Genomic DNA, 27,107 nt, shown 5'->3' on the forward strand with positions numbered 1-27,107 from the left:
TCGCATCAACATCTGCTAACCATGTGTATGTGACCATTAACATCTGCATGCAACAAATAAAAAATTATTTGATTTGACTTTAAATTATTTTTTACTTAAGTACTTTACACCACTGTGTATATGTAGAATTAACCCTAACCCTAACCCTTTACACCACTGTGTATATGTAGAATTATTGTGTACAAATTGGTCTGCAAATAATGTTATAATGACAAGCTGATAGTCTTCCAACTTCAGCACCTTCAATAATCCATTCCTAAATTCAGGACCCAGGAACTAGTCCTTCGTACAATTCAGAGCCCAGGAACTAGTCCTGTTTATCTGACGTCATCATAGAACAGCCCCTTCACTAACAAGTTCAACACGAAACAGTCTCTGGTTCAATGTCCATCTGAGCCGTTTGAAAAGTAAAGATGTACTTTAAAGAAGTGTTAATTAATGCGTTCACAGAGAATAGGAAAGCCCTGCTGTTAGCTGGAGGTGCTGGTCTTACTGTTGTCGGACTGGGACTTGGGTATAAGTATTTCCTCAAGCCGGAGAAAGTTGTCCGTGTGGGAGTTGTGTCACAGCTGCTCATTCACCCACTGAAATCGGGGAAAGCCGTGTCCGTGGCCCTCGCAGAATGTCAACAGATTGGTTTGAAGTGCGGTGAACTACAAGATCGGTCAGTAGCATTTATTTTCATAACTATAAATGAATGTTATTGAGTTTAGGCTAATGTTGGCCGACACTGCTTGAATTGGTGACACATGTTGATTCGTGTTAGTGATTATCAATGATTTATAGGCGTCAGTACTACTTTTACCCACCGTTATGACCACAGATCAGAAATGAGAGAATGACCATTGCAGTTCTCTATTTGACGGTATATTGACTCCAAACTCACAGGCCAGTCTGACCGTAGCCTACGCCAGATAACTGATAAAACAATCACAGCTACTTACTCACTGTCAGGACATGAAAAGAGAGCGAACAATCCCAGCATGGCAATGTAGCAGATATCCAGTGTCCAGCGCCCTGCCATTAAATACATGTAATTTTGTCCTTAAAACATTTAATTGATACTGCACAATTCTATTAATTCCTATGGCGGAGTGCCAATATGGCCCGACCAGAGGCTTCAAAGCCTCTCAAAGTCCAATACATGTAGCATCAGAAATCCAGGGTTGATTATCATTGGTGATTATCATGTTGAACAAATTGCATGTTCACCACAACAACAAATTGCACGTTTGTCCGTTTTTGAATCAGGAGGTCCCCAAGTGTCATCATCCAAACTTGTCAGGAAGGTTGTGGTTGGCTGTAACCACCCCGCATTGCCAGGTCAAGCAAACATTTCTAAAACCAATGACCAATGAAATGCTGCCCACAAGGCATAAAAACGAGCCCAATTATTTTATTTTCACAGCAAGAGGAGTTGCCATATTTTATACAATAAACCCCCTTTTTCCACAACGTTATCGAGCCATTTAAGAATGAATATCATAGTAACTTGTAACAACTTTAGCAGCAAATATTGTGTTTCCTCAAAATAATGATTATTACAAGCTATGAAATGTACATAATAAAGGAATTTCAATATGTGGCAAGAGAAAATATAATTTGCCCTTATTAAACTCGCCAGATAATTCTCCATCAATGGATGTCCGTTTAACTCGTTTGACTGCTATGATTAAGCTATACGTCACAAGGGGGGTGTGGTATATGGCCAATATTCCACGGCTAAGAGCTGTTTTTTTTAAGCATGACGCTACACGCGGGGTGCCTGGATACAGCGGTTAAGCGGTGGTATAATGGCCGTATATCACTAACCCCCGGGGTGCCTTATTGCTATTATAAACTGGTTACCAACGCAATTAGTAGTCAAACTAAATGTTTTGTCATACCTGTGGTATATGATCTAATATTCCACGGCTTTCTGCCAATCAGCATTCAGGGCTCTAACCAGGTTTATAATTGTAAATAAATCGCCTTTGCGCATGTGGATAGCTATAGATAAATCCGACAGGAGAGACTGAGTGAAGAAAGTTGGACAGAGGACCTCAATCTCTGAGTAAGAAACACTTGGATGAACGTAAAAAAAAAACGAATGTTGGGCTTTTTTTTCTGGCAATTGTGCCGTTATTATGTGCCAGATGTTAAGACTACAAACCGTTATAAAATGGCCCATTTGCGAGATTGACTTGTCATTTCAATAGACATAGGCTACAGACTAAAATCTGGGTTTATGATTGTAATTCAGTTTTGCCGTGGTTTTGAGTAGATAAAGGCAGGTAGCCTATAGCCCCTGATAGGTCTACATCTAATGTCAGATAACCTACAGTAACCTAGACAAGATGTAGACAAGAACGATTTAGATTTAGCAGCTTGCCTAGTTCAAATTGACAGACTCATTTATTCAACATGAATAGTGAGGCGATTTTGATGTTTGTGCTTTGTTTCCCCAATAGCCTGCAGGAATACAGAGGATGGATGGGGGGGAGGGGGGTCATCATTTAAATCCCTGAATGAAATATTAATAATATGTATATGAACTGAATATACTTGTCTAACTGATTGGCAATTGCGATTAAGCTTTGATCATTTACAATTTAATGAACTAAACATGCCCATGAATAATAGCACAGTAACACAAGGCTACAACAATAATACACTGAAGTTTTATAGGCTATTTATTCAATTGGTTTTCCAGGTAGGCTACACAAGTGTCAAAAATTAATTTGCAATAACTTCCGTGATATCGTCATTTCAACATATTTATTGTGGTAGCCTACAATTCCATTTAAATGAATAGGCTATTTGATGGCCAACAGAGACAAATATATAATTCTCCACATTTGGCCTAATGTCAGTTTCATTGAGGACTTTTCCCCATTAAAAAATAACTACGCGAGGGAGTTCCATAACTTCCATTTTAAATTTCCACTCGGGGCAGCCCCTCGAGACCCAGGAACTGAGCATGTTTTCTTTAAGCAGGCAACATTAGAACGCAGTTCAAACCACCTCCAGGCGAATAAATGTAATGCCCTCTGGTGCGCCCAATGTTGTTTTCCAGTGCTTTGTCCCCATTGACTCGCTTAAATAGCATACCTACAAACAGGTAAAAAAAAAAAAAAAAAAAGTTGTCACGACGACGTGCACACGCGGCGCTCTCACATGACTCAGCCAATAGCTGTAGCGCGGCAGACACACCCCTCCGGCCTCTCTCCCAACTCAGTCACTCCGCAACAGCCTGCCTCACTGCTTGACCGTCAGCTGCAGGTCATAATAGTAAAACACATCCAGTGCTGGTCAACAGTTTGGACACACCGACTCATTCCAGGGTTTTTCTTTATTTGAACTATTTTCTACATTGTAGAATAATAGTCAAAACATCAACACGAATAAATAACAGTAATGATGGACTGTCGTTTCTCTTTGCTTATTTGAGCTGTTCTTGCCATAATATGGACTTGGTCTTTTACCAAATAGGGATATCTTCTGTATACCCCCCCCCCCCCCCCCCTACCTTGTCACAACACAACTGATTGGCTCAAACGCATTAAGAAGGAAAGAAATTCCACAAGTGAACTTTTAACAAGTTACACCTGCTAATTGAAATGCATTCCAGGTGCCTACCTCACGAAGCTGGTTGAGAGAATGCCAAGCCTGTGCAAAGCTTTCATCAAAGCAAAGGGTGGCTACTTTGAAGAATCTCAAATATAAAATATATTTAGCTTTGGTTAAGACTTATTTGTTTACTACATGATTCAATGTGTGTTATTTCATAGTTTTGATGTCTTCACTATTATTCTATAATGTAGATAATAGTAAAAAATAAATAAAAACCCTTGAATGAGCAGGTGTGTCCAAACTTTAGACTGGTACTGTATGTAGATAGTTTAGTGCCTAAAATAAGGGGATACATGCATGTCAACAGGACAGATACTTCAGAACAAACTTCATTTTGGGATTATCTGTTATTCAATGTGTTTCTATGGGCTAATAGCAGTAAGGACTATCCGTTATTCAGTGTGTTTCTATTGGCTAGTAGCAGTAAGGACTATATGTTATTCAATGTGTTTCTATTGGCTAATAGCAGTAAGGACTATCTGTTATTCAATGTGTTTCTATGGGCTAATAGCAGTAAGGACTATCTGTTATTCAATGTGTTTCTATTGGCTAATAGCAGTAAGGACTATCTGTTATTCACAGTGTTTCTATGGTCTAATAGCAGTAAGGACTATCTGTTATTCAATGTGTTTCTATGGGCTAATAGCAGTAAGGCCTATCTGTTATTCAATGTGTTTCTATTGGCTAATAGCAGTAAGGACTATCTGTTATTCAATGTGTTTCTATGGGCTAATAGCAGTAATGCTAAATTCAATGTTTCATCTAATAAGGTTTTTGTATTCGTTGACACCTTAAGGGGTCTTAACATTCAAAGTCAAATAGTCATATCAAGGATCATTTAGCTAACTTAAAACAATTCCGTATGTTAGCTTAGAACTTCATTTTTGTAATAATAATAATATTATGTATTTTAATAAAATACATACTATGAAGAACAAACATTGTGGCAATTCATATCTTGTAGTAAAACTGTACATAACACTTTCATCTCAAGAGAACACATGACATGTTAAAGGATAAATGTTCTCTTACTTCGAAAATAGTCTTAGTTGTATAGGTCTAGACAAAATCCCAAACTAACAATACATAGAATTTTATACCATTTCAGTCATTTTAAATTGTAAAGTTGTGTCTTTCTTTATACACAATATCACAACAAATGTTTCCGATCTGGGAGGTGAACTCAATGAAGTTTTCAATCATTTCACTGTGTATTTCAGATAAAATCAAGGCATTAGAATGTTCCAGAATAAAGCTTTACACTGTAAACACATTGGAGCTGTATTAAGTAACAGACAACAGCTTTACACTGTAAACATATTGGAGCTGTATTAAGTAACAGACGATAGCTTTACACTGTAAACACATTGGAGCTGTATTAAGTAACAGACAACAGCTTTACACTGTAAACACATTGGAGCTGTATTAAGTAACAGATAACAGCTTTACACTGTAAACATATTGGAGCTGTATTAAGTAGCAGACAACAGCTTTACACTGTAAACACATTGGAGCTGTATTAAGTAACAGACAACAGCTTTAAATCAAATCAAATCAAATGTATTTATATAGCCCTTCGTACATCAGCTGATATCTCAAAGTGCTGTACAGAAACCCAGCCTAAAACCCCAAACAGCAAGCAATGCAGGTGTAGAAGCACGGCGGCTAGGAAAAACTCCCTAGAAAGGCCAAAACCTAGGAAGAAACCTAGAGAGGAACCAGGCTATGTGGGGTGGCCAGTCCTCTTCTGGCTGTGCGGGGTGGAGATTATAACAGAACATGGCCAAGATGTTGGGCGGCAGGGTAGCCTAGTGGTTAGAGCGTTGGACTAGTAACCGGAAGGTTGTGAGTTCAAACCCCCAAGCTGACAAGGTACAAATCTGTCGTTCTGCCCCTGAACAGGCAGTTAACCCACTGTTCCCAGGCCGTCATTGAAAATAAGAATTTGTTCTTAACTGACTTGCCTGGTTAAATAAAGGTTAAATAAAAAAAATAAAAAAAAAATGTTCAAATGTTCATAGATGACCAGCATGGTCGAATAATAATAAGGCAGAACAGTTGAAACTGGAGCAGCAGCACGGCCAGGTGGACAGTGGACAGCAAGGAGTCATCATGTCAGGTAGTCCTGGGGCATGGTCCTAGGGCTCAGGTCCTCCGAGAGAGAGAAAGAAAGAGAGAAGGAGAGAATTAGAGAACGCACACTTAGATTCACACAGGACACCGAATAGGACAGGAGAAGTACTCCAGATATAACAAACTGACCCTAGCCCCCCGACACATAAACTACTGCAGCATAAATACTGGAGGCTGAGACAGGAGAGGTCAGGAGACACTGTGGCCCCATCCGAGGACACCCCCGGACAGGGCCAAACAGGAAGGATATAACCCCACCCACTTTGCCAAAGCACAGCCCCCACACCACTAGAGGGATATCTTCAACCACCAACTTACCATCCTGAGACAAGGCTGAGTTTACACTGTAAACACATTGGAGCTGTATTAAGTAACAGACGGTAGCTTTACTCTTCAGCGTGGCGTGTCTCTGTGACATCAGTGCCGCGTAGGACGGGGCAATAATCACAAAGTATTCAGACCCCTTGACTTTTTCCACATTTTGTTACATTACGGCCTAATTCGAAAAATTGTATTAAATAGTTTTTTTCCCCCTCATCAATCTACACACAATACCCCATAATGACATCACAATACCCCATAATGACATCACAATACCCCATAATGACATCACAATACCCCATAATGACATCACAATACCCCATAATGACATCACAATAGCCCATAATGGGAGGTGAGGGCACTCGGATTGTGGCGTCAGGAAAACAACCTCTCACTCAACGTCAACAAAACAAAGGAGATGATCGTGGACTTCAGGAAACAGCAGAGGGAGCACGCCCCTATCCACATCAACAGGACAGCAGTGGAGAAGGTGGAAAGTTTCAAGTTCCTCGATGTACAGTAGACATCACGGACAAACTGAAATGGTCCACTCATACAGACAGTGTGGTGAAGAAGGCACAACAGCGCCTCTTCATCCCCAGGAGGCTGAAAAATGTGGCTTGTCATCGGAAACACTCACAAATTTCTACAGATGCCACAATTGAGAGCATCCTTTTACTGAGGAGTGGCTTCCGTCTGGCCACTCTACCATAAAGGCCTGATTGGTGGAGTGCTGCAGAGATGGTTGTTCTTCTGGAAGGTCCTGCCATCTCCACAGAGGAACTCTGGAGCTCTGTCAGAGTGACCATTGGGTTCTTGGTCACCTCCCTGACCAAGGCCCTTCTCCTCTGATTGCTCAGTTTGGCGGCCAGCTCTAGAAAGAGTCTTGGTGGTTCCATACTTCTTCCATTTAAGAATGATGGAGACCACTGGGTTCTTGGGGACCTTCAATGCTGCAGAAATGTTTTGGTACCCTTCCCCAGATCTGTGCCTAGACACAATCCTGTCTCGGAGCTCTACCGACAATTCCGCCGACCTCATGGCTTGGTTTTTGCTCTGACATGCACTGTCAACTGTGGGACCTTCTATAGACAGGGGTGTACCTTTCCAAATCATGTCCAATCAATTGAATTTACCACCGGTAAATCAAGTTGTAGAAACATCTCAAGGATGATCAATGGAAACAGGATGCACCTGAGCTCAATTTAGAGTCTCATAGCAAAGGGTCTGAATACTTATGTAAATAAGGTATTTCTGTTTACCATTTTTAATACATTTGCCAAAATTTCAAAAAAACATTTTTTTTTCAGTCTGTCATTATGGGGGTATTGTGTTTTAGATAAAAAAATAAAAATAAAATATATATATATATATATATATATATATTTTAGAATAAGGCTGTAACGTAACAATGTGTAAAAAGTCAAAGGGTCTGAATACTTTCCGTATGTTGAATTCATTCAAATGTATGTTTTTCACACGATATTCCAAATGCCTGTGTCACAAGAATCAAGATTTTGTTATTTTTAGTTTGTCTGAGCGTTTACGTCCGACTTGCTCTCACGGTGTCTTTTTTGGTCTCGTTTCCTTCACTCCTCTGGACAGTGCACCTTCACATTTACACCCGAGATCTGAATATAATGACAGATGCTCATGTCTCCGCCGAAAGGCGGGAAGGCAAGGCGACAAGCTTCTTGACTTTTTTTCTTTCTCTCTTCTGCACATTTTAAACTGGCCTTTTTTTATTGTCTCCAGCACAAGGTGCACCTGTGTAATGATCATGCTGTTTAATCAGCTTCTTGATATGCCACACCTGTCAGAGTGGATGGATTTTCTTGGCAAAGGAGAAATGCTCACTAACAGGGATGTAAACACATTTGTGCACCAAATTTGAAATAAATACGCTTTTTGTACATATGGAACATTTCTGTGGTCTTTTATTTTAGCTCGTGAAACATGGGACCAACACTTTACATGTTGCGTTTATATTCAGTGGACAGTACCAGTCAACAGTTTGGACACACCAACTCATTCCAGGGTTTTTCTTTATTTTTAATATTTTCTACATTGTAGAATAATAGTGAAGACATCAAAACTATGAAATAACACATATGGAATCATGTAGTAACCAAAAAAGTGTTAAACAAATCAAAATATATTTGAGATTCTTCAAAGTAGCCACCCTTTGCCTCGATGACAGCTTTAACCAATCGGGAGGCCCCGTGGACACTTATTCTAACGTCTTCAAGCTTGCGTGTTTTGTTAAGATTAATTACCATATTCTGAAGGGGATTTCTGTCATTCTGGTCTAAAGTAGTGCCCTATTCCCTATGGGCCCTGGTCTAAAGTAGTGCCCTATTCCCTATGGGCCCTGGTCTAAAGTAGTGCCCTATTCCCTATGGGCCCTGGTCTAAAGTAGTGCCCTATTCCCTATGGGCCCTGGTCTAAAGTAGTGCCCTATTCCCTATGGGCCCTGGTCTAAAGTAGTGCCCTATTCCCTATGGGCCCTGGTCTAAAGTAGTGCCCTATTCCCTATGGGCCCTGGTCTAAAGTAGTGCCCTATTCCCTATGGGCCCTGGTCTAAAGTAGTGCCCTATTCCCTATGGGCCCTGGTCTAAAGTAGTGCCCTATTCCCTATGGGCCCTGGTCAAAAGTAGTGCCCTATTCCCTATGGGCCCTGGTCTAAAGTAGTGCCCTATTCCCTATGGGCCCTGGTCTAAAGTAGTGCCCTATTCCCTATGGGCCCTGGTCTAAAGTAGTGCCCTATTCCCTATGGGCCCTGGTCTAAAGTAGTGCCCTATTCCCTATGGGTCCTGGTCTAAAGTAGTGCCCTATTCCCTATGGGCCCTGGTCTAAAGTAGTGCCCTATTCCCTATGGGCCCTGGTCTAAAGTAGTGCCCTATTCCCTATGGGACTGGTCTAAAGTAGTGCCCTATTCCCTATGGGCCCTGGTCTAAAGTAGTGCCCTATTCCCTATGGGCCCTGGTCTAAAGTAGTGCCCTATTCCCTATGGGCCCTGGTCTAAAGTAGTGCCCTATTCCCTATGGGCCCTGGTCTAAAGTAGTGCCCTATTCCCTATGGGCCCTGGTCTAAAGTAGTGCCCTATTCCCTATGGGCCCTGGTCTAAAGTAGTGCCCTATTCCCTATGGGCCCTGGTCTAAAGTAGTGCCCTATTCCCTATGGGTCCTGGTCTAAAGTAGTGCCCTAACAGTGGGTTAAACTGCCTGTTCAGGGGCAGAACGACAGATTTGTACCTTGTCAGCTCTGGGGTTTGAATTTGCAACCTTCCGGTTACTAGTCCAACTCTCTAACCACTAAGTCTACCCTGCCGCCCCACTAACTAACTGTCACCCCCTGGATAATGCTGTGTTTTTCTGCAGGCACTGGCTGGTGATCACTGAGGATGGTCATTTCGTGACGGGCAGACAGGAGCCTCGCCTTGTTCTGGTATCTCTGACCAGCGAGGGGGGGCAGGTGTGTCTGAACGGTCCAGACATGGAGGAGCTCAGGTTCCCCCTACTGCAGCCCGACAACCCTGTCATTGACTGCAGGTATGTGTTACTAATGACATGCCACTGGGCTTTGAGTAAAGCCAGTGTGTCTGTGTATGTGGATGACTCAACACTGTACACGTCAGCTACCACAGCGACTGAAATGACTGCAACACTTAACAAAGAAATGCAGTTAGTTTCAGAGTGGGTGGCAAGGAATAAGTTAGTCCTAACTATTAAAATGCGTTGTATTTGGGGCAAATCATTCACTAAACCCTAAACCTCAACTAAATCTTGTAATGAATAATGTAGAAATTGAGCAAGTTGAGGTGACTAAACTGTTTGGAGTAACCCTGAATTGTCATGGTCAAAACATATTGATACAACAGTAGCTAAGATGGGGAGAAGTCTGTCCATAATACAGCGCTACTCTGCCTTCTTAACAACACTATCAACAAGGCAGGTCCTACAGGCCCTAGTTTCTACCTTCTTAACAACACTATCAACAAGGCAGGTCCTACAGGCCCTAGTTTCTACCTTCTTAACAGCACTATCAACAAGGCAGGTCCTACAGGCCCTAGTTTCTACCTTCTTAACAACACTATCAACAAGGCAGGTCCTACAGGCCCTAGTTTCTACCTTCTTAACAACACTATCAACAAGGCAGGTCCTACAGGCCCTAGTTTCTACCTTCTTAACAACACTATCAACAAGGCAGGGCCTACAGGCCCTAGTTTCTACCTTCTTAACAACACTATCAACAAGGCAGGTCCTACAGGCCCTAGTTTTGTCACACCTTATGGAACAGCAGGGACTGTGAAGCAACACAAACATTGGTACAGACACACGATAACATACACACACACGGATAACATACACACACGTACACATGGATTACAAACATGTACACACATATATACACACACACACATGTACACATGGATTTTGTGTTGTAGAGTAGGGGCCTGTTGGCACACACTTAATGTGTTGTGAAATCTCTTGTGACATATATTGTAATTAGGGTCTGTCCCCAACTAAAATAAATATTGGTCGAACCAGTTGTCTATTCTTTCCGAAATTTTCAAACTTGTATTTTTCTATATAGTGTCTAACTCTTCTGTCTGTGTCAGCAGGAAGTGTCTTAACCCTTCTGTCTGTGTCAGCAGGAAGTGTCTTAATCCTTCTGTCTGTGTCAGCAGGAAGTGTCTTAACCCTTCTGTCTGTGACAGCAGGAAGTGTCTTAACCCTTCTGTCTGTGTCAGCAGGAAGTGTCTTAACTCTTCTGTCTGTGTCAAGAGGAAGTGTCTTAACCCTTCTGTCTGTGTCAGCAGGAAGTGTCTTAACTCTTCTGTCTGTGTCAGCAGGAAGTGTCTTAACTCTTCTGTCTGTGTCAAGAGGAAGTGTCTTAACCCTTCTGTCTGTGTCAGCAGGAAGTGTCTTAACCCTTCTGTCTGTGTCAAGAGGAAGTGTCTTAACCCTTCTGTATTTGTCAAGAGGAAGTGTCTTAACCCTTCTGTCTGTGTCAGCAGGAAGTGTCTTAACCCTTCTGTCTGTGTCAGCAGGAAGTGTCTTAACCCTTCTGTCTGTGTCAGCAGGAAGTGTCTTAACCCTTTTGTCTGTGTCATTAGGAAGTGTCTTAACCCTTCTGTCTGTGTCAGCAGGAAGTGTCTTAACCCTTTTGTGTGTGTCAGCAGGAAGTGTCTTAACCCTTCAGTCTGTGTCAGCAGGAAGTGTCTTAACCTCTGTCTGTGTCAGCAGGAAGTGTCTTAACCCTTCTGTCTGTGTCAGCAGGAAGTGTCTTAACCCTTCTGTCTGTGTCAGCAGGAAGTGTCTTAACCCTTCTGTCTGTGTCAGCAGGAAGTGTCTTAACCCTTCTGTCTGTGTCAGCAGGAAGTGTCTTAACCCTTCTGTCTGTGTCAGCAGGAAGTGTCTTAACCCTTCTGTCTGTGTCAGCAGGAAGTGTCTTAACCCTTCTGTCTGTGTCAGCAGGAAGTGTCTTAACCCTTCTGTCTGTGTCAGCAGGAAGTGTCTTAACCCTTTTGTGTGTGTCAGCAGGAAGCGTCTTAACCCTTCAGTCTGTGTCAGCAGGAAGTGTCTTAACCTCTGTCTGTGTCAGCAGGAAGTGTCTTAACTTCTGTCTGTGTCAGCAGGAAGTGTCTTAACCCTTCTGTCTGTGTCAGCAGGAAGTGTCTTAACTCTTCTTCTCTGTGTCCCAGAGTGTTTAGTACAGACATCCAGGGCAGGGACTGTGGGGACGAGGCGTCTAGCTGGCTGACCCGCTACCTGGGGGCAGGTAAAACCTATCGCCTGGTGCACTTTGAACCCCACATGACACACAGGAGATCAGCGGATAGCGAGCCTCTCTTTCCTCGCAATGAAAAGGTAACAGCTCAGTTGGTGGATAGATTTTAATATATTTGATCATTCAAAGTAGTAGGCAGCTCCAGCCAGAGAGAAAATTGCAAACATTAAAGGGATCAAGGACAAAGGTTTTTGTTTGTCTTAATACCTTTAGTTATCACTTTATGACTTAGTTGACGGGTTTGATTAACATAGTAAAGTTATGCTTATTCCACACTTGCATTTCCTCCCTTTTTTTAAAAGAGGACTTCTGACCTCAGTGGGACTTCAACACAGGACTAAGATCAATACTACATCGGGTCTGACGCTCGTCGGATGTGACAGGGCTTTGAACCCTATCGCGGATTACACATGGAAACCCAGCCGCGAGCTGCCAAGTCACGCGAGCTGCCAAGTCACGCGAGCTTATCAGACGAGCTAAATTCCTTCGATACTCGCATCGAAGCAAGAAACACTGGAACCATGCATCAGAGCACCAGCTGTTCCCGACGACTGTGTGATCTTGCTCTCTGTAGCCGATGTGAGTAAAACCTTTAAAGAGATGAACATTCACAAGGCCGCGGGGCCAGATGGATTACCAGGTTGCAAACTCAGAACATACACTGCTGATCAGATGTCAAGTGTCTTCACTGACATTTTCAACCTCTCCCTGACCCAGTCTGTAATACCTACATGTTCAACCTGTCCCTAACCTAGTCTGTAATACCTACATGTCTCAACCTGACCCAGTCTGTAATACCTACATGTCTCAACCTGACCCAGTCTGTAATACCTACATGTCTCAACCTGACCCAGTCTGTAATACCTACATGTCTCAACCTGACCCAGTCTGTAATACCTACATGTCTCAACCTGACCCAGTCTGTAATACCTACATGTCTCAACCTGACCCAGTCTGTAATACCTACATGTCTCAACCTGACCCAGTCTGTAATACCTACATGTCTCAACCTGACCCAGTCTGTAATACCTACATGTTTCAAGCAGACCACCATAGTCCCTGTGTCCAAGAACACCAAGGTAACCTGTCTAAATGACTATGGCCCCGTAGCACTCACCTCTGTAGCCATGAAGTGCTTTGAAAGGCTGGTCATGGGTCACATCAACACCATTATCCCAGAAACCCTAGACCCACTCCAATTCACAGATCCACAGATGACGCAATCTCTATTGCACTCCACACCTGGACAAGAGGAATACCTATGTGAGAATGCTGTTCAATGACGACAGCTCAGCTTTCAACACCATAGTGCCCACAAAGCTCATCACTAATCTCAGGACCTGAACACCTCCCTCTGAAACTGGATCCTGGATTTCCTGACGGGCCGCCCCCCCCCCAGGTGGTGAGGGTAGGCAACAACACATCCGCCACGCTGACCCTCAACACGGGAACCTCGTGGGTGTCAGGCTCAGTCCCCTCCTCTACTCCCTGTTCACCCACGACTGAGTGTCCACATCACTAAGGAATTAACATGGTCCACGCAGACCAATACAGTCGTGAAGAAGACACAAAAACCCCTTTCCCCCTCAGTGTGACGGACGTTACTACTTTACAGGAGAGGCATTTGAACGTAAAAAAGTAAACATTTGATCAGAATGTGCCTTAATAACAAACCTGTTTGTAATTTGTACATATGTGAAAATCACTAAGCTGTTTAGACACAGAGAAAATACAGAATCTCGCCTAGCCATGATTGGTTGAGATAATAAGGGGGCTGGGACATTCAGGAGAAAGAGTGTCCATTCTGTCACTCAAAGATTCTCTGTCAAATGGCACTTCCTGGTCTCTGTTACCATGGATATTTGAAAGATCCATCGGATTTACTGAGCTAAAGTTTCTGAAGTCAAAGCATCTTATGATATAGGCCTAGATTTTTTTAAATGTTATTTGACCTTTATTTAATTAGGCAAGTCTTATTTTCAATGATGGCCTAGGAACAGTGGGTTAACTGCCTTGTTCAAGGGCAGAATGACTAATTTGTACCTTTTCAGCTCATTGATTTGATCTATGCAACCTTTCGGTTACTAGTACAACTCTCTAACCACTAGGCTACATGCCTCCCCTACACTCTAACCACTAGACTACCTGCCCCCCCTACACTCTAACCACTAGACTACCTGCCTCCCCTACACTCTAACCACTAGACTACCTGCCTCCCCTACACTCTAACCACTAGGCTACCTGCCACCCCTACACTCTAACCACTAGGCTACCTGCCTCCCCTACACTCTAACCACTAGGCTACTTGCCACCCCTACACTCTAACCACTAGGCTACCTGCCACCTCTACACTCTAACCACTAGACTACCTGCCTCTACACTCTAACCACTAGACTACCTGCCTCCCCTACACTCTAACCACTAGTCTACCTGCCTCCCCTACACTCTAACCACTAGACTACCTGCCTCCCCTACACTCTAACCACTAGACTACGCTGCCACCTCTACACTCTAACCACTAGGCTACGCTGCCACCTCTACACTCTAACCACTAGGCTACCTGCCACCTCTACACTCTAACCACTAGACTACCTGCCTCCCCTACACTCTAACCACTAGGCTACCTGCCTCCCCTACACTCTAACCACTAGGCTACGCTGCCTCCCCTACACTCTAACCACTAGGCTACCTGCCACCCCTACACTCTAACCACTAGGCTACCTGCCTCCCCTACACTCTAACCACTAGACTACCTGCCTCCCCTACACTCTAACCACTAGGCTACCTGCCTCCCCTACACTCTAACCACTAGGCTACGCTGCCTCCCCTACACTCTAACCACTAGGCTACCTGCCACCCCTACACTCTAACCACTAGGCTACACTGCCGCCCCTACACTCTAACCACTAGACTACGCAGCCTCCCCTACACTCTAACCACTAGGCTACGCTGCCGCCCCTACACTCTAACCACTAGGCTACGCTGCCGCCCCTACACTCTAACCACTAGGCTACCTGCCTCCCCTACACTCTAACCACTAGGCTACGCTGCCTCCTCTACACTCTAACCACTAGGCTACCTGCCTCCCCTACACTCTAACCACTAGGCTACGCTGCCTCCCCTACACTCTAACCACTAGGCTACCTGCCACCCCTACACTCTAACCACTAGGCTACCTGCCTCCCCTACACTCTAACCACTAGACTACGCTGCCACCCCTACACTCTAACCACTAGACTACGCTGCCGCCCCTACACTCTAACTACTAGACTACCTGCCTCCCCTACACTCTAACCACTAGGCTACCTGCCTCCCCTACACTCTAACCACTAGGCTACGCTGCCTCCCCTACACTCTAACCACTAGGCTACCTGCCACCCCTACACTCTAACCACTAGGCTACGCTGCCTCCTCTACACTCTAACCACTAGGCTACCCTGCCTCCTCTACACTCTAACCACTAGGCTACGCTGCCGCCCCTACACTCTAACCACTAGGCTACGCTGCCGCCCCTACACTCTAACCACTAGGCTACCTGCCTCCCCTACACTCTAACCACTAGGCTACGCTGCCTCCCCTACACTCTAACCACTAGGCTACCTGCCTCCTCCACACTCTAACCACTAGGCTACGCTGCCACCCCTACACTCTAACCACTAGGCTACCTGCCTCCTCTACACTCTAACCACTAGGCTACGCTGCCACCCCTACACTCTAACCACTAGACTACCCTGCCTCCTCTACACTCTAACCACTAGGCTACCCTGCCTCCTCTACACTCTAACCACTAGGCTAAGCCTTTGTTTGTTTACTTTTTTAAAACATAATTGTAGGCTACAATGAGCGTAAACAAAGAACAGCACTGGCTGTTCAATGTGAAAGGATATCTTTATTATCACAACAAGAGACCATTTTAATGCCGTAAATGGCTTCCCTAGTGAGGTTACTTGGTGAGATAATGTTCAGAGAATCCATTTTTTTTGCAATTTAGTGAAAGTATTTATTTTCTAAATATATTTCTCAAGGATTAGTGTAGAGCAAGTGTGAAAATCACAGCAAAATGTTTGAATGCCTTTTTTTTTTGTCCTGAATTAGATTCTAAGTGTATCAACTTTTGAAGTTGCATCACTTCCTCATGTTTCTATCAAGGCACAAGGCGAGACACAGGAGGCAGATGGTTGGAGTCTTACGATGTTTATTCATCCAAAAGCGTAGACAAGAGAACGGTCGTTGGACAGACTAAAAGATCAAAACCAGTTCAGAGTCCAGGAGGTACAGAGTGGCAGACAGACTCGTGGTCAAGGCAGGCAGAATGGTCAGGCAGGCGGATACAAAGTCCAGAAACAGGCAAGGCTCAAAACCGGGAGGACTAGAAAAAGGAGAATAAAAAAAGCAGGAGAACGGGGAAAAAGCAGGAGAACGGGGAAAAAGCTGGTTGACTTGGAAACAGGACAAACTGGTACAGAGACACAGAAAACACAGGGATAAATACACTGGGGATAATAAGTGACACCTGGAGGGGGTGGAGACAATCACAAGGACAGGTGAAACAGATCAGGGCGTGACAGTTTCCTCCATCTACCGTGTATGATACGTCATATAGAAACTCTTGAGTCTGTACTTTTATCCGATGTAACATAAAGACTGAAAAGAGACGGTGGGTCACAAATAATAATTTATTGATTTGACTTCCTGGATAAGAAAAGTTTAAATAAAGTAGGACTCATAGTTTTCTAAACACACACCTATAATGTCACCAGTATTCCCTACATGATTAAAGAAACACACCTTTTTACGATATAAATAAGAACCACTTCATGACTGTAAATTGTTTTATTTTCCTGATTTTCTAGTCCTCACGACTGATTTCAGAAGTTATGGAAGTCTTCCGTTGTTTTCACTCGTGAGTCTGGGTTCAACAACACAAAGTGCAACATATCCTAATTGTCGTCAGACTCTGTGTCTGTCACGGGTAGGATCTGAACCCTGGTCTCCCAGTCAGGAAACCAACCCGACGTAACCAATAGGCCAAAAGGAAATTATCTTTTTAGGTCAAGGGTGACACTACATTTTAAGTCACAGGCAGAGCTATCTCATCATGAGAGCCTGTCCGACTTACCTCAGCTACATCCCTAGGTTGTGTACTCTGACATTTGGTCCTGTCATGTTGTTGTGTACTCTGACATTTGGTCCTGGCATGTTGTTGTGTACTCTGACATTTGGTCCTGTCATGTTGTTGTGTACCCTGACATTTGGTCCTGTCATGTTGTTGTGTACCCTGACATTTGGTCCTGTCATGTTGTTGTGTACCCTGACATTTGGTCCTGTCATGTTGTTGTCTAGATAGTGTACAATGACCTTGGCCCTATCATGCTGCTGTCTGAAGCCTCTGTGAAGGACCTGAGCAGCAGGCTGGAGAAGGAGGTCACCGTGGCACGGTTCCGACCCAGCATCGTGGTCAGTGATTGTGATGCTTTTGACGAGGTACAGTGTTATTGCTTTCAGCTTTATCAACACGCACACACCACACAGCATCACACATCACACAGCATCTACACAGCATCACACATCAACACACACCACACACATCACACATCAACACACACCACACAACATTACACATCAACACACATCACACATCAACACACACCACACAACATTACACATCAACACACCACACACATCACACATCAACACACACCACACAACATTACACATCAACACACACCACACAACATCACACATCACACATCAACACACATCACACACATCACACATCAACACACACCACACACATCACACATCAACACACACCACACAACATTACACATCAACACACCACACACATCAACACACATCACACATCAACACACACCACACACATCACACATCAACACACCACACACATCACACATCAACACACACCACACAACATTACACATCAACACACCACACAGCATCACACATCACACATCAACACACCACACACATCAACACACATCACACATCAACACACACCACACAACATTACACATCAACACACCACACACATTACACATCTACACACCACACACATTACACCACACCACACAACATTACACATCAACACACACCACACAACATTACACATCAACACACCACACAACATTACACATCAACACACCACACAACATTACACATCAACACACCACACACATTACACATCAACACACCACACACATCACACATCAACACACACCACACAACATTACACATCAACACACCACACAGCATCACACATCACACATCAACACACCACACACATCAACACACATCACACATCAACACACACCACACAACATTACACATCAACACACCACACACATTACACATCTACACACCACACACATTACACCACACCACACAACATTACACATCAACACACACCACACAACATTACACATCAACACACCACACAACATTACACATCAACACACCACACAACATTACACATCAACACACCACACAACATTACACATCAACACACATCACACCACACAACATCACATCACACCACACCACATCACATCACACCACACCACACCACATCACACCACACCACATCACACCACACCACACCACATCACACAACATCACACACCACACCACACCACATCACATCATATCACACACCACACCACACATCACAACACACCACATCACATCACACCACACCACATCACACCACACCACACCACATCACACCACACCACACCACACCACATCACACCACATCACACCACAACACACCACACCACACCACACCACACCACACCACATCACATCACACCACACCAGATCACACACCACACCACATCACACCACATCACATCACATCACACCACACCACATCACACCACACCACATCACACAACATCACACACCACACCACACCACATCATATCACACACCACACCACACATCACAACACACCACATCACATCACACCACACCAGATCACACACCACACCACATCACACCACATCACATCACATCACACCACATCACACACCACACATCACACACCACACCACCCATCACACACCACATCACACACCACATCACACCACATCACATCACACAACATCACACATCAAACAGCATCACACATCAAACAGCATCATCACATCACACAACATCACACATCAACACACATCAAACAGCATCAACACACCACACCACATCAACAAACATCACACACACATCAAACATCAACCAACAGCAATCAACATCATACATCAACCAACATCATACATCATCAACCAACATCATCATACATCATCAACCAACATCATACATCATCAACCAACATCATACATCAACCAACATCATCATACATCATCAACCAACATCAACCAACATCATACATCAACCAACATCAACCACCATCATACATCAACCAACATCATACATCAACCACCATCATACATCAACCACCATCATACATCAACCAACATCAACCAACAACATCATACATCAACCAACATCATACATCAACCAACATCAACCACCATCAACCAACATCATCATACATCATCAACCAACATCAACCAACATCATACATCATCAACCAACATCATACATCATCAACCAACATCAACCAACATCATACATCATCAACCAACATCATACATCAACCAACATCATACATCATCAACCAACAACATCATACATCAACCAACATCATACATCAACCAACATCATACATCAACCAACATCATACATCAACCACCATCATACATCATCAACCAACAACATCATACATCAACCAACATCATACATCAACCAACATCATACATCATCAACCAACAACATCATACATCAACCAACATCAACCAACAACATCATACATCAACCAACATCATCCAACAATATCATACATCAACCAACATCAACCACCAACATCATACATCAACCAACATCAACCACCAACATCATACATCAACCACCATCAACCACCAACATCATACATCAACCAACATCAACCACCAACATCATACATCAACCAACATCAACCAACAACATCATACATCAACCACCATCATACATCAACCACCATCAACCACCATCATACATCAACCAACATCATACATCAACCACCATCATACATCAACCAACATCAACCAACAACATCATACATCAACCAACATCATACATCAACCACCATCATACATCATCAACATCATACATCAACCAACATCATACATCAACCACCACCATCATACATCAACCAACATCATACATCAACCACCACCATCATACATCAACCAACATCATCCAACAATATCACATTTTTGTAAACCTTGTTAATTCTATAATTGAGGAGGTTTAATTGGTATATCCAGAGTTTCTATGTTATTCTAGATGTCATTCTATGGGGAATATCCTGGTCTTTTGAGGCTAAAAGTGGCCTCTTGTAATTCCACTTAGTCATTACTTTGTTTTATTGTGTTGGGGTTTTAGGATACTAATTATATTCCCAAAACGTTAATTTAAATCTTCCTCTCGGTTAGGATTCTTGGGAAGATCTTCAGATTGGCAATGTGCGGCTGCACCGTGTGATGGCGTGTGGGAGGTAATGTGGTCTTAACTACTGATCATCATTTATCATCACAAACTTCCTCCCGTTGCTACGGGCACAAGAAAGGTTTGCTATTGTCGTGTTTATATAGATGGATATAATATAGTGACCCTGTGTTTATATCACATAGGGACCCTGTGTTTATATAATATAGTGACCCTGTGTTTATATAGTTGTATATAATATAGGGACCCTGTGTTTATATAATATAGGGACCCTGTGTTTATATAATATAGGGACCCTGTGTTTATATAATATAGTGACCCTGTGTTTATATAATATAGTGACCCTGTGTTTATATAATATAGGGACCCTATTATATAAACTATATAAACACAGGGTCACTATATTATATAAACACAGGGTCACTATATTATATAAACACAGGGTCACTATATTATATAAACACAGGGTCACTATATTAAATAAACACAGGGTCACTATATTATATAAACACAGGGTCACTATATTATATAAACTATATAAACACAGGGTCACTATATTATATAAACTATATAAACACAGGGTCACTATATTATATAAACACAGGGTCACTATATTAAATAAACACAGGGTCACTATATTAAATAAACACAGGGTCACTATATTATATAAACTATATAAACACAGGGTCACTATATTATATAAACACAGGATCACTATATTATATAAACACAGGGTCACTATATTATATAAACACAGGGTCACTACACTATATAAACACAGGGTCACTATATTATATAAACACAGGGTCACTATATTATATAAACACAGGGTCACTATATTATATAAACACAGGGTCACTATATTATATAAACACAGGGTCACTACACTATATAAACACAGGGTCACTATATTATATAAACACAGGGTCACTACATTATATAAACACAGGGTCACTATATTATATAAACACAGGGTCACTATATTATATAAACACAGGGTCACTATATTATATAAACACAGGGTCACTACATTATATAAACACAGGGTCACTATATTATATAAACACAGGGTCACTATATTATATAAACACAGGGTCACTATATTATATAAACACAGGGTCACTATATTATATAAACACAGGGTCACTATATTATATAAACACAGGGTCACTATATTATATAAACACAGGGTCACTATATTATATAAACACAGGATCACTATATTATATAAACACAGGGTCACTATATTATATAAACACAGGGTCACTATATTATATAAACACAGGGTCACTATATTATATAAACACAGGGTCACTATATTATATAAACACAGGGTCACTGTATTATATAAACACAGGGTCCCTATATTATATAAACACAGGGTCACTATATTATATAAACACAGGGTCACTATACTATATAAACACAGGGTCACTATATTATATAAACACAGGGTCACTATATTATATAAACACAGGGTCACTATATTATATAAACACAGGGTCCCTATATTATATGAACACAGGGTCACTATATTATATAAACACAGGGTCACTATACTATATAAACACAGGGTCACTATATTATATAAACACAGGGTCACTATATTATATAAACACAGGGTCACTATATTATATAAACACAGGGTCACTATATTATATAAACACAGGGTCACTACATTATATAAACACAGGGTCACTATATTATATAAACACAGGGTCACTATATTATATAAACACAGGGTCACTATATTATATAAACACAGGGTCACTATATTATATAAACACAGGGTCACTATATTATATAAACACAGGGTCACTGTATTATATAAACACAGGGTCACTATATTATATAAACACAGGGTCACTATATTATATAAACACAGGGTCACTATATTATATAAACACAGGGTCACTATACTATATAAACACAGGGTCCCTATATTATATAAACACAGGGTCACTATATTATATAAACACAGGGTCACTACATTATATACAACTATATAAACACAGGGTCACTACATTATATAAACACAGGGTCCCTATGTGATATAAACACAGGGTCACTATATTATATAAACACAGGGTCACTATATTATATAAACACAGGGTCACTATATTATATAAACACAGGGTCCCTATATTATATAAACACAGGGTCACTATATTATATAAACACAGGATCACTATATTATATAAACACAGGGTCACTACATTATATAAACACAGGGTCACTATATTATATAAACACAGGGTCACTATATTATATAAACACAGGGTCACTATATTATATAAACACAGGGTCACTATATTATATAAACACAGGGTCACTATATTATATAAACACAGGATCACTATATTATATAAACACAGGATCACTATATTATATAAACACAGGGTCACTCACTATATTATATAAACACAGGGTCACTATATTATATAAACACAGGGTCACTATATTATATAAACACAGGATCACTATATTATATAAACACAGGGTCACTACATTATATAAACACAGGGTCACTATATTATATAAACACAGGGTCACTATATTATATAAACACAGGGTCACTATATTATATAAACACAGGGTCACTATGTTATATAAACACAGGGTCACTATATTATATAAACACAGGGTCACTATATTATATAAACACAGGGTCACTATATTATATAAACACAGGGTCACTATATTATATAAACACAGGGTCACTATATTATATAAACTATGTAAACACAGGGTCACTATATTATATAAACACAGGGTCACTATATTATATAAACTATATAAACACAGGGTCACTATATTATATAAACTATATAAACACAGGGTCACTATATTATATAAACTATATAAACACAGGGTCACTATATTATATAAACACAGGGTCACTATATTATATAAACACAGGGTCACTATATTATATAAACACAGGGTCACTATATTATATAAACACAGGGTCCCTATATTATATAAACACAGGGTCACTATATTATATAAACACAGGGTCACTATATTATATAAACACAGGGTCACTATATTATATAAACACAGGGTCACTATATTATATAAACACAGGGTCACTATATTATATACAACTATATAAACACAGGGTCACTATATTATATAAACACAGGGTCACTATATTATATAAACACAGGGTCACTATATTATATAAACACAGGGTCACTATATTATATAAACACAGGATCACTATATTATATAAACACAGGGTCACTATATTATATAAACACAGGGTCACTATATTATATAAACACAGGGTCACTATATTATATAAACACAGGATCACTATATTATATAAACACAGGGTCACTATATTATATAAACACAGGGTCACTATATTATATAAACACAGGGTCACTATATTATATAAACACAGGGTCACTAAATTATATAAACACAGGGTCACTATATTATATAAACACAGGGTCACTATATTATATAAACACAGGATCACTATATTATATAAACACAGGGTCACTATATTATATAAACACAGGGTCACTATATTATATAAACACAGGATCACTATATTATATAAACACAGGGTCACTATATTATATAAACACAGGGTCACTATATTATATAAACACAGGGTCACTATATTATATAAACACAGGGTCACTATATTATATAAACACAGGGTCACTATATTATATAAACACAGGGTCACTATATTATATAAACACAGGGTCACTGTATTATTGTTAGGTTCTCTTCCTCAGAGTAAAAACTCAACAGACACTATGAAAGCTTAACCAAGTTTATTCATCCCCAGAGGATCAATACAGCTCCATTAGACCTAGGCTGAGTCTCCTCCTACACATCTGTACAAACATTGTATCTTTACTGCTAGGCAGGACACTAAGTGATACGGGCCATAAACTTTTATTTCTCCCTTAACGTGACCTGACTTGACCTCAACCCCCCCCCCCCCTTCACCACTAATCTATGGCTCTCTCCGCTTATCAATGCCTGCCACATGTACTCGCTTCCCTGCACTACCTTCCTCCTACAACCATTAACTTCTAGTGTCGACCCTCTAAACCTCAGCACTCCCCCAGTAACATGAATAAGTACAGTGGGGAGAACAAGTATTAGATACACGGACGATTTTGCAGGTTTTCCTACTTACAAAGCATGTAGAGGTCTGTAATTTTTATCATAGGTACACTTCAACTGTGAGAGACGGAATCAAAAATCCAGAAAATCACATTGTATGATTTTAAGTAATTAATTAGCATTTTATTCTTCTCCCCACTGTATATTTTCATTTTCTCAGGACCTCAGAACCCAACATTATATAAAATTACTATTAAGGTGTTAATAAGTAAAGGATGTCATCCTCATTTGTCATCCTCATTTGTCATCCTCATTTGTCATCCTCGCCAGATGCATCTCCACCACGGTTGACCCTGAAACAGGAGTCATCAGCAGGAAACAACCACTGGACACACTCAAAAGGTAACAAGAGTAGCTGGCACTATATATACACTGAACAAAAATCTAAAACGCAACATGTAAAGTGTTGGTCCCATGTTTCATGAGCTGGAAGAAAAGAACAAACAAATGTTCCATACGCACCAAAAGCTTATTCATCTTTTGGGCAAAAATTTGTTTACATCCCCTTTAGTGAGCATTTCTCCTTCGCCAAGATAATCCATCCACCTGACAGGTGTGGCATATCAAAAAGCTGATTAAACAGCATGATCGTTACACAGGAGCACCTTGTGCTGGGTACAATAAAAGGCCATTATAAAATGTGCAGTTTTGTCACACAACATAATGCCACAGATGTCAAATTATGAGGGAGTGTGCAATTGGCATGCTGGCTGCAGGAATTTCCACCACAGCTGTTGCCAGATTGTTGAATGTTCATTTCTCAACCATAAGCCGCCTCCAACTTCGTTTTTTTTAAAAGAATTTGGTCATCCAACCGTTCAGCATCGTAATTGACTTCAGTGGTCAAATGATCACCTTCGATGGCCACTGGCACACTGGAGAAGTGAGCTCTTCACGGATGAATCCCGGTTTCAACTGTACCGAGCAGATGGCATCTCATCCTGTCTACATGGCAGACAGCGTGTATGGCATTGTGTGGGCGAGAAATTTGCTGATGTCAACGTTGTGAACAGAGTGCCCCATGGTGGGGTTATGGTATGCGCAGACATAAGCTATGGACAACAAACATAATTGCATTTTATCGATGTCAATTTGAATGCACAGAGATACCGTGACGAGATCCTGAGGCCCATTGTCGTGCCATTCATCCACCGCCATCACCTCATGTTTCAGCATGATAATGCACGGCCCCATGTCGCGAGGATCTATCTGTACACAATTCCTGGACACTGAAAATGTCCCATGGCCTGCATACTCACCAGACATGTCACCCATTGAGCATGTTTGGGATGCTCTGGATCGACAGCGTGTTCCAGTTCCCGCCAATATCCAAGATCTAAACACAGTCATTGAAGAGGAGTGGGACAACATTCCACAGGCCATAATCAACAGCCTGATCAACAAAACGAAAGGAGGACCAAGGCACTCTTCATATAATTAATAACAATTCCTTTATTTGTATGGCATGTTCAATAGAAGCAAGGTTTTAAAAAATCTGACGCGTTTCGGCTGCTGATCAACTCTATGTGAAGGAGATGTGTCGCGCTGCATGAGGCAAATGGTGGTCACACCAGATACTGACTGGTTTTCTGATCCACACCCCAAGCTCTGAGACCAACAGATGCATATCTGTATTCCCAGTCATGTGAAATTCATAGATTAGGGACCTAATTTATTTATTTCAATTAACTGATTTCTTTTATATGAACTGTAACTCAGTAAAATCTTAGTGTTTTATATTTTTTGTTCAGTGTGGGATTTGTCTGTCTTTGGGTTTGTTCGATATTGCAGCTCGATAGTGCAAGTAACTGCCGACGGACTGATCTACAAATCACCTCGCATCATAAATGACTACTCATTATTATTTGAAGATCAGTCAGTCACAATTTACCCACAATGCATTACAAATGTGATTCTCTCGAAAAACTGCCATCTGTGATCAAGCACAATGTGACTTCTGTTCTAGAACAACTAGAACAAGTAATTGCCTATAGAAGGTATTAACTCCTACGGTTTGATTTGCTTCCCAGCTATCGAATGTGTGACCCATCCCAGAAGAACATCTATAAGGCAGCACCCCTGTTTGGACAGATGTATATCGTCAGCAAGACAGGGGTACTCCAGGTTGGAGATGTGGTGTACAAGACCAGCCACTGAGATGGATGGAAGACTAGCTACTATAATATATGCTTTACATGTAGTAGTGTGATGGCATAGATTATTAGAAAGTCACAAAATAACAATTAGAACAGAATGCGCTTTTCATATTTTGCAGTTAAATCATTCTTTCTAAGTAGGCTGAAGATTATGAGATTATATGGAGGGGAAAAATAGGAATTTGTTTTAAAAAAAAAAATCTCCTTTTTTATGATTGAGAACATTTTGTAGTTGGTTTTAATGTGTGTTCTGTATGAGCTTGAAAATATAAATGTTTATCATGGAAAGGAAAACAACCAATCAAACAGTGCTAGTGCTGAGAGGGCAAGTCTACCGGGGTGCGTTCAGTTCAATAAACGTTTTTGCTACATTCA

General features: G+C 41.3%; 1 protein-coding gene across 1 annotated transcript; it reads left to right on the forward strand.

Annotated features, from left to right (window-relative positions):
• The first annotated feature begins 252 nt into the window (after positions 1-252).
• Positions 253-27,107, forward strand: marc1 (mitochondrial amidoxime reducing component 1). Its single transcript, XM_036963123.2, has 7 exons — positions 253-664; positions 9,447-9,617; positions 11,774-11,939; positions 17,203-17,343; positions 20,412-20,473; positions 24,847-24,918; positions 26,607-27,107. Exons 1-7 carry the CDS (start codon positions 414-416, stop codon positions 26,731-26,733), a joined length of 990 nt encoding a protein of 329 aa, XP_036819018.1. The 5' UTR covers positions 253-413; the 3' UTR covers positions 26,734-27,107.

This window comes from Oncorhynchus mykiss, chromosome 25 (genome assembly GCF_057628025.1).
Source record: "Oncorhynchus mykiss isolate SJ-2025 chromosome 25, ASM5762802v1, whole genome shotgun sequence".
NCBI lineage: Eukaryota > Metazoa > Chordata > Actinopteri > Salmoniformes > Salmonidae > Oncorhynchus > Oncorhynchus mykiss.

Coding starts and splice junctions, on each gene's coding strand:
- marc1 (XM_036963123.2), top strand. CDS start 414: ATGTACTTTAAAGAAGTGTTAATTAATGCGTTCACAGAGAATAGGAAA. Junction 665..9,446: donor TGCGGTGAACTACAAGATCG/GTCAGTAGCATT, acceptor GTTTTTCTGCAG/GCACTGGCTGGTGATCACTG. Junction 17,344..20,411: donor ATTGTGATGCTTTTGACGAG/GTACAGTGTTAT, acceptor CCTCTCGGTTAG/GATTCTTGGGAAGATCTTCA.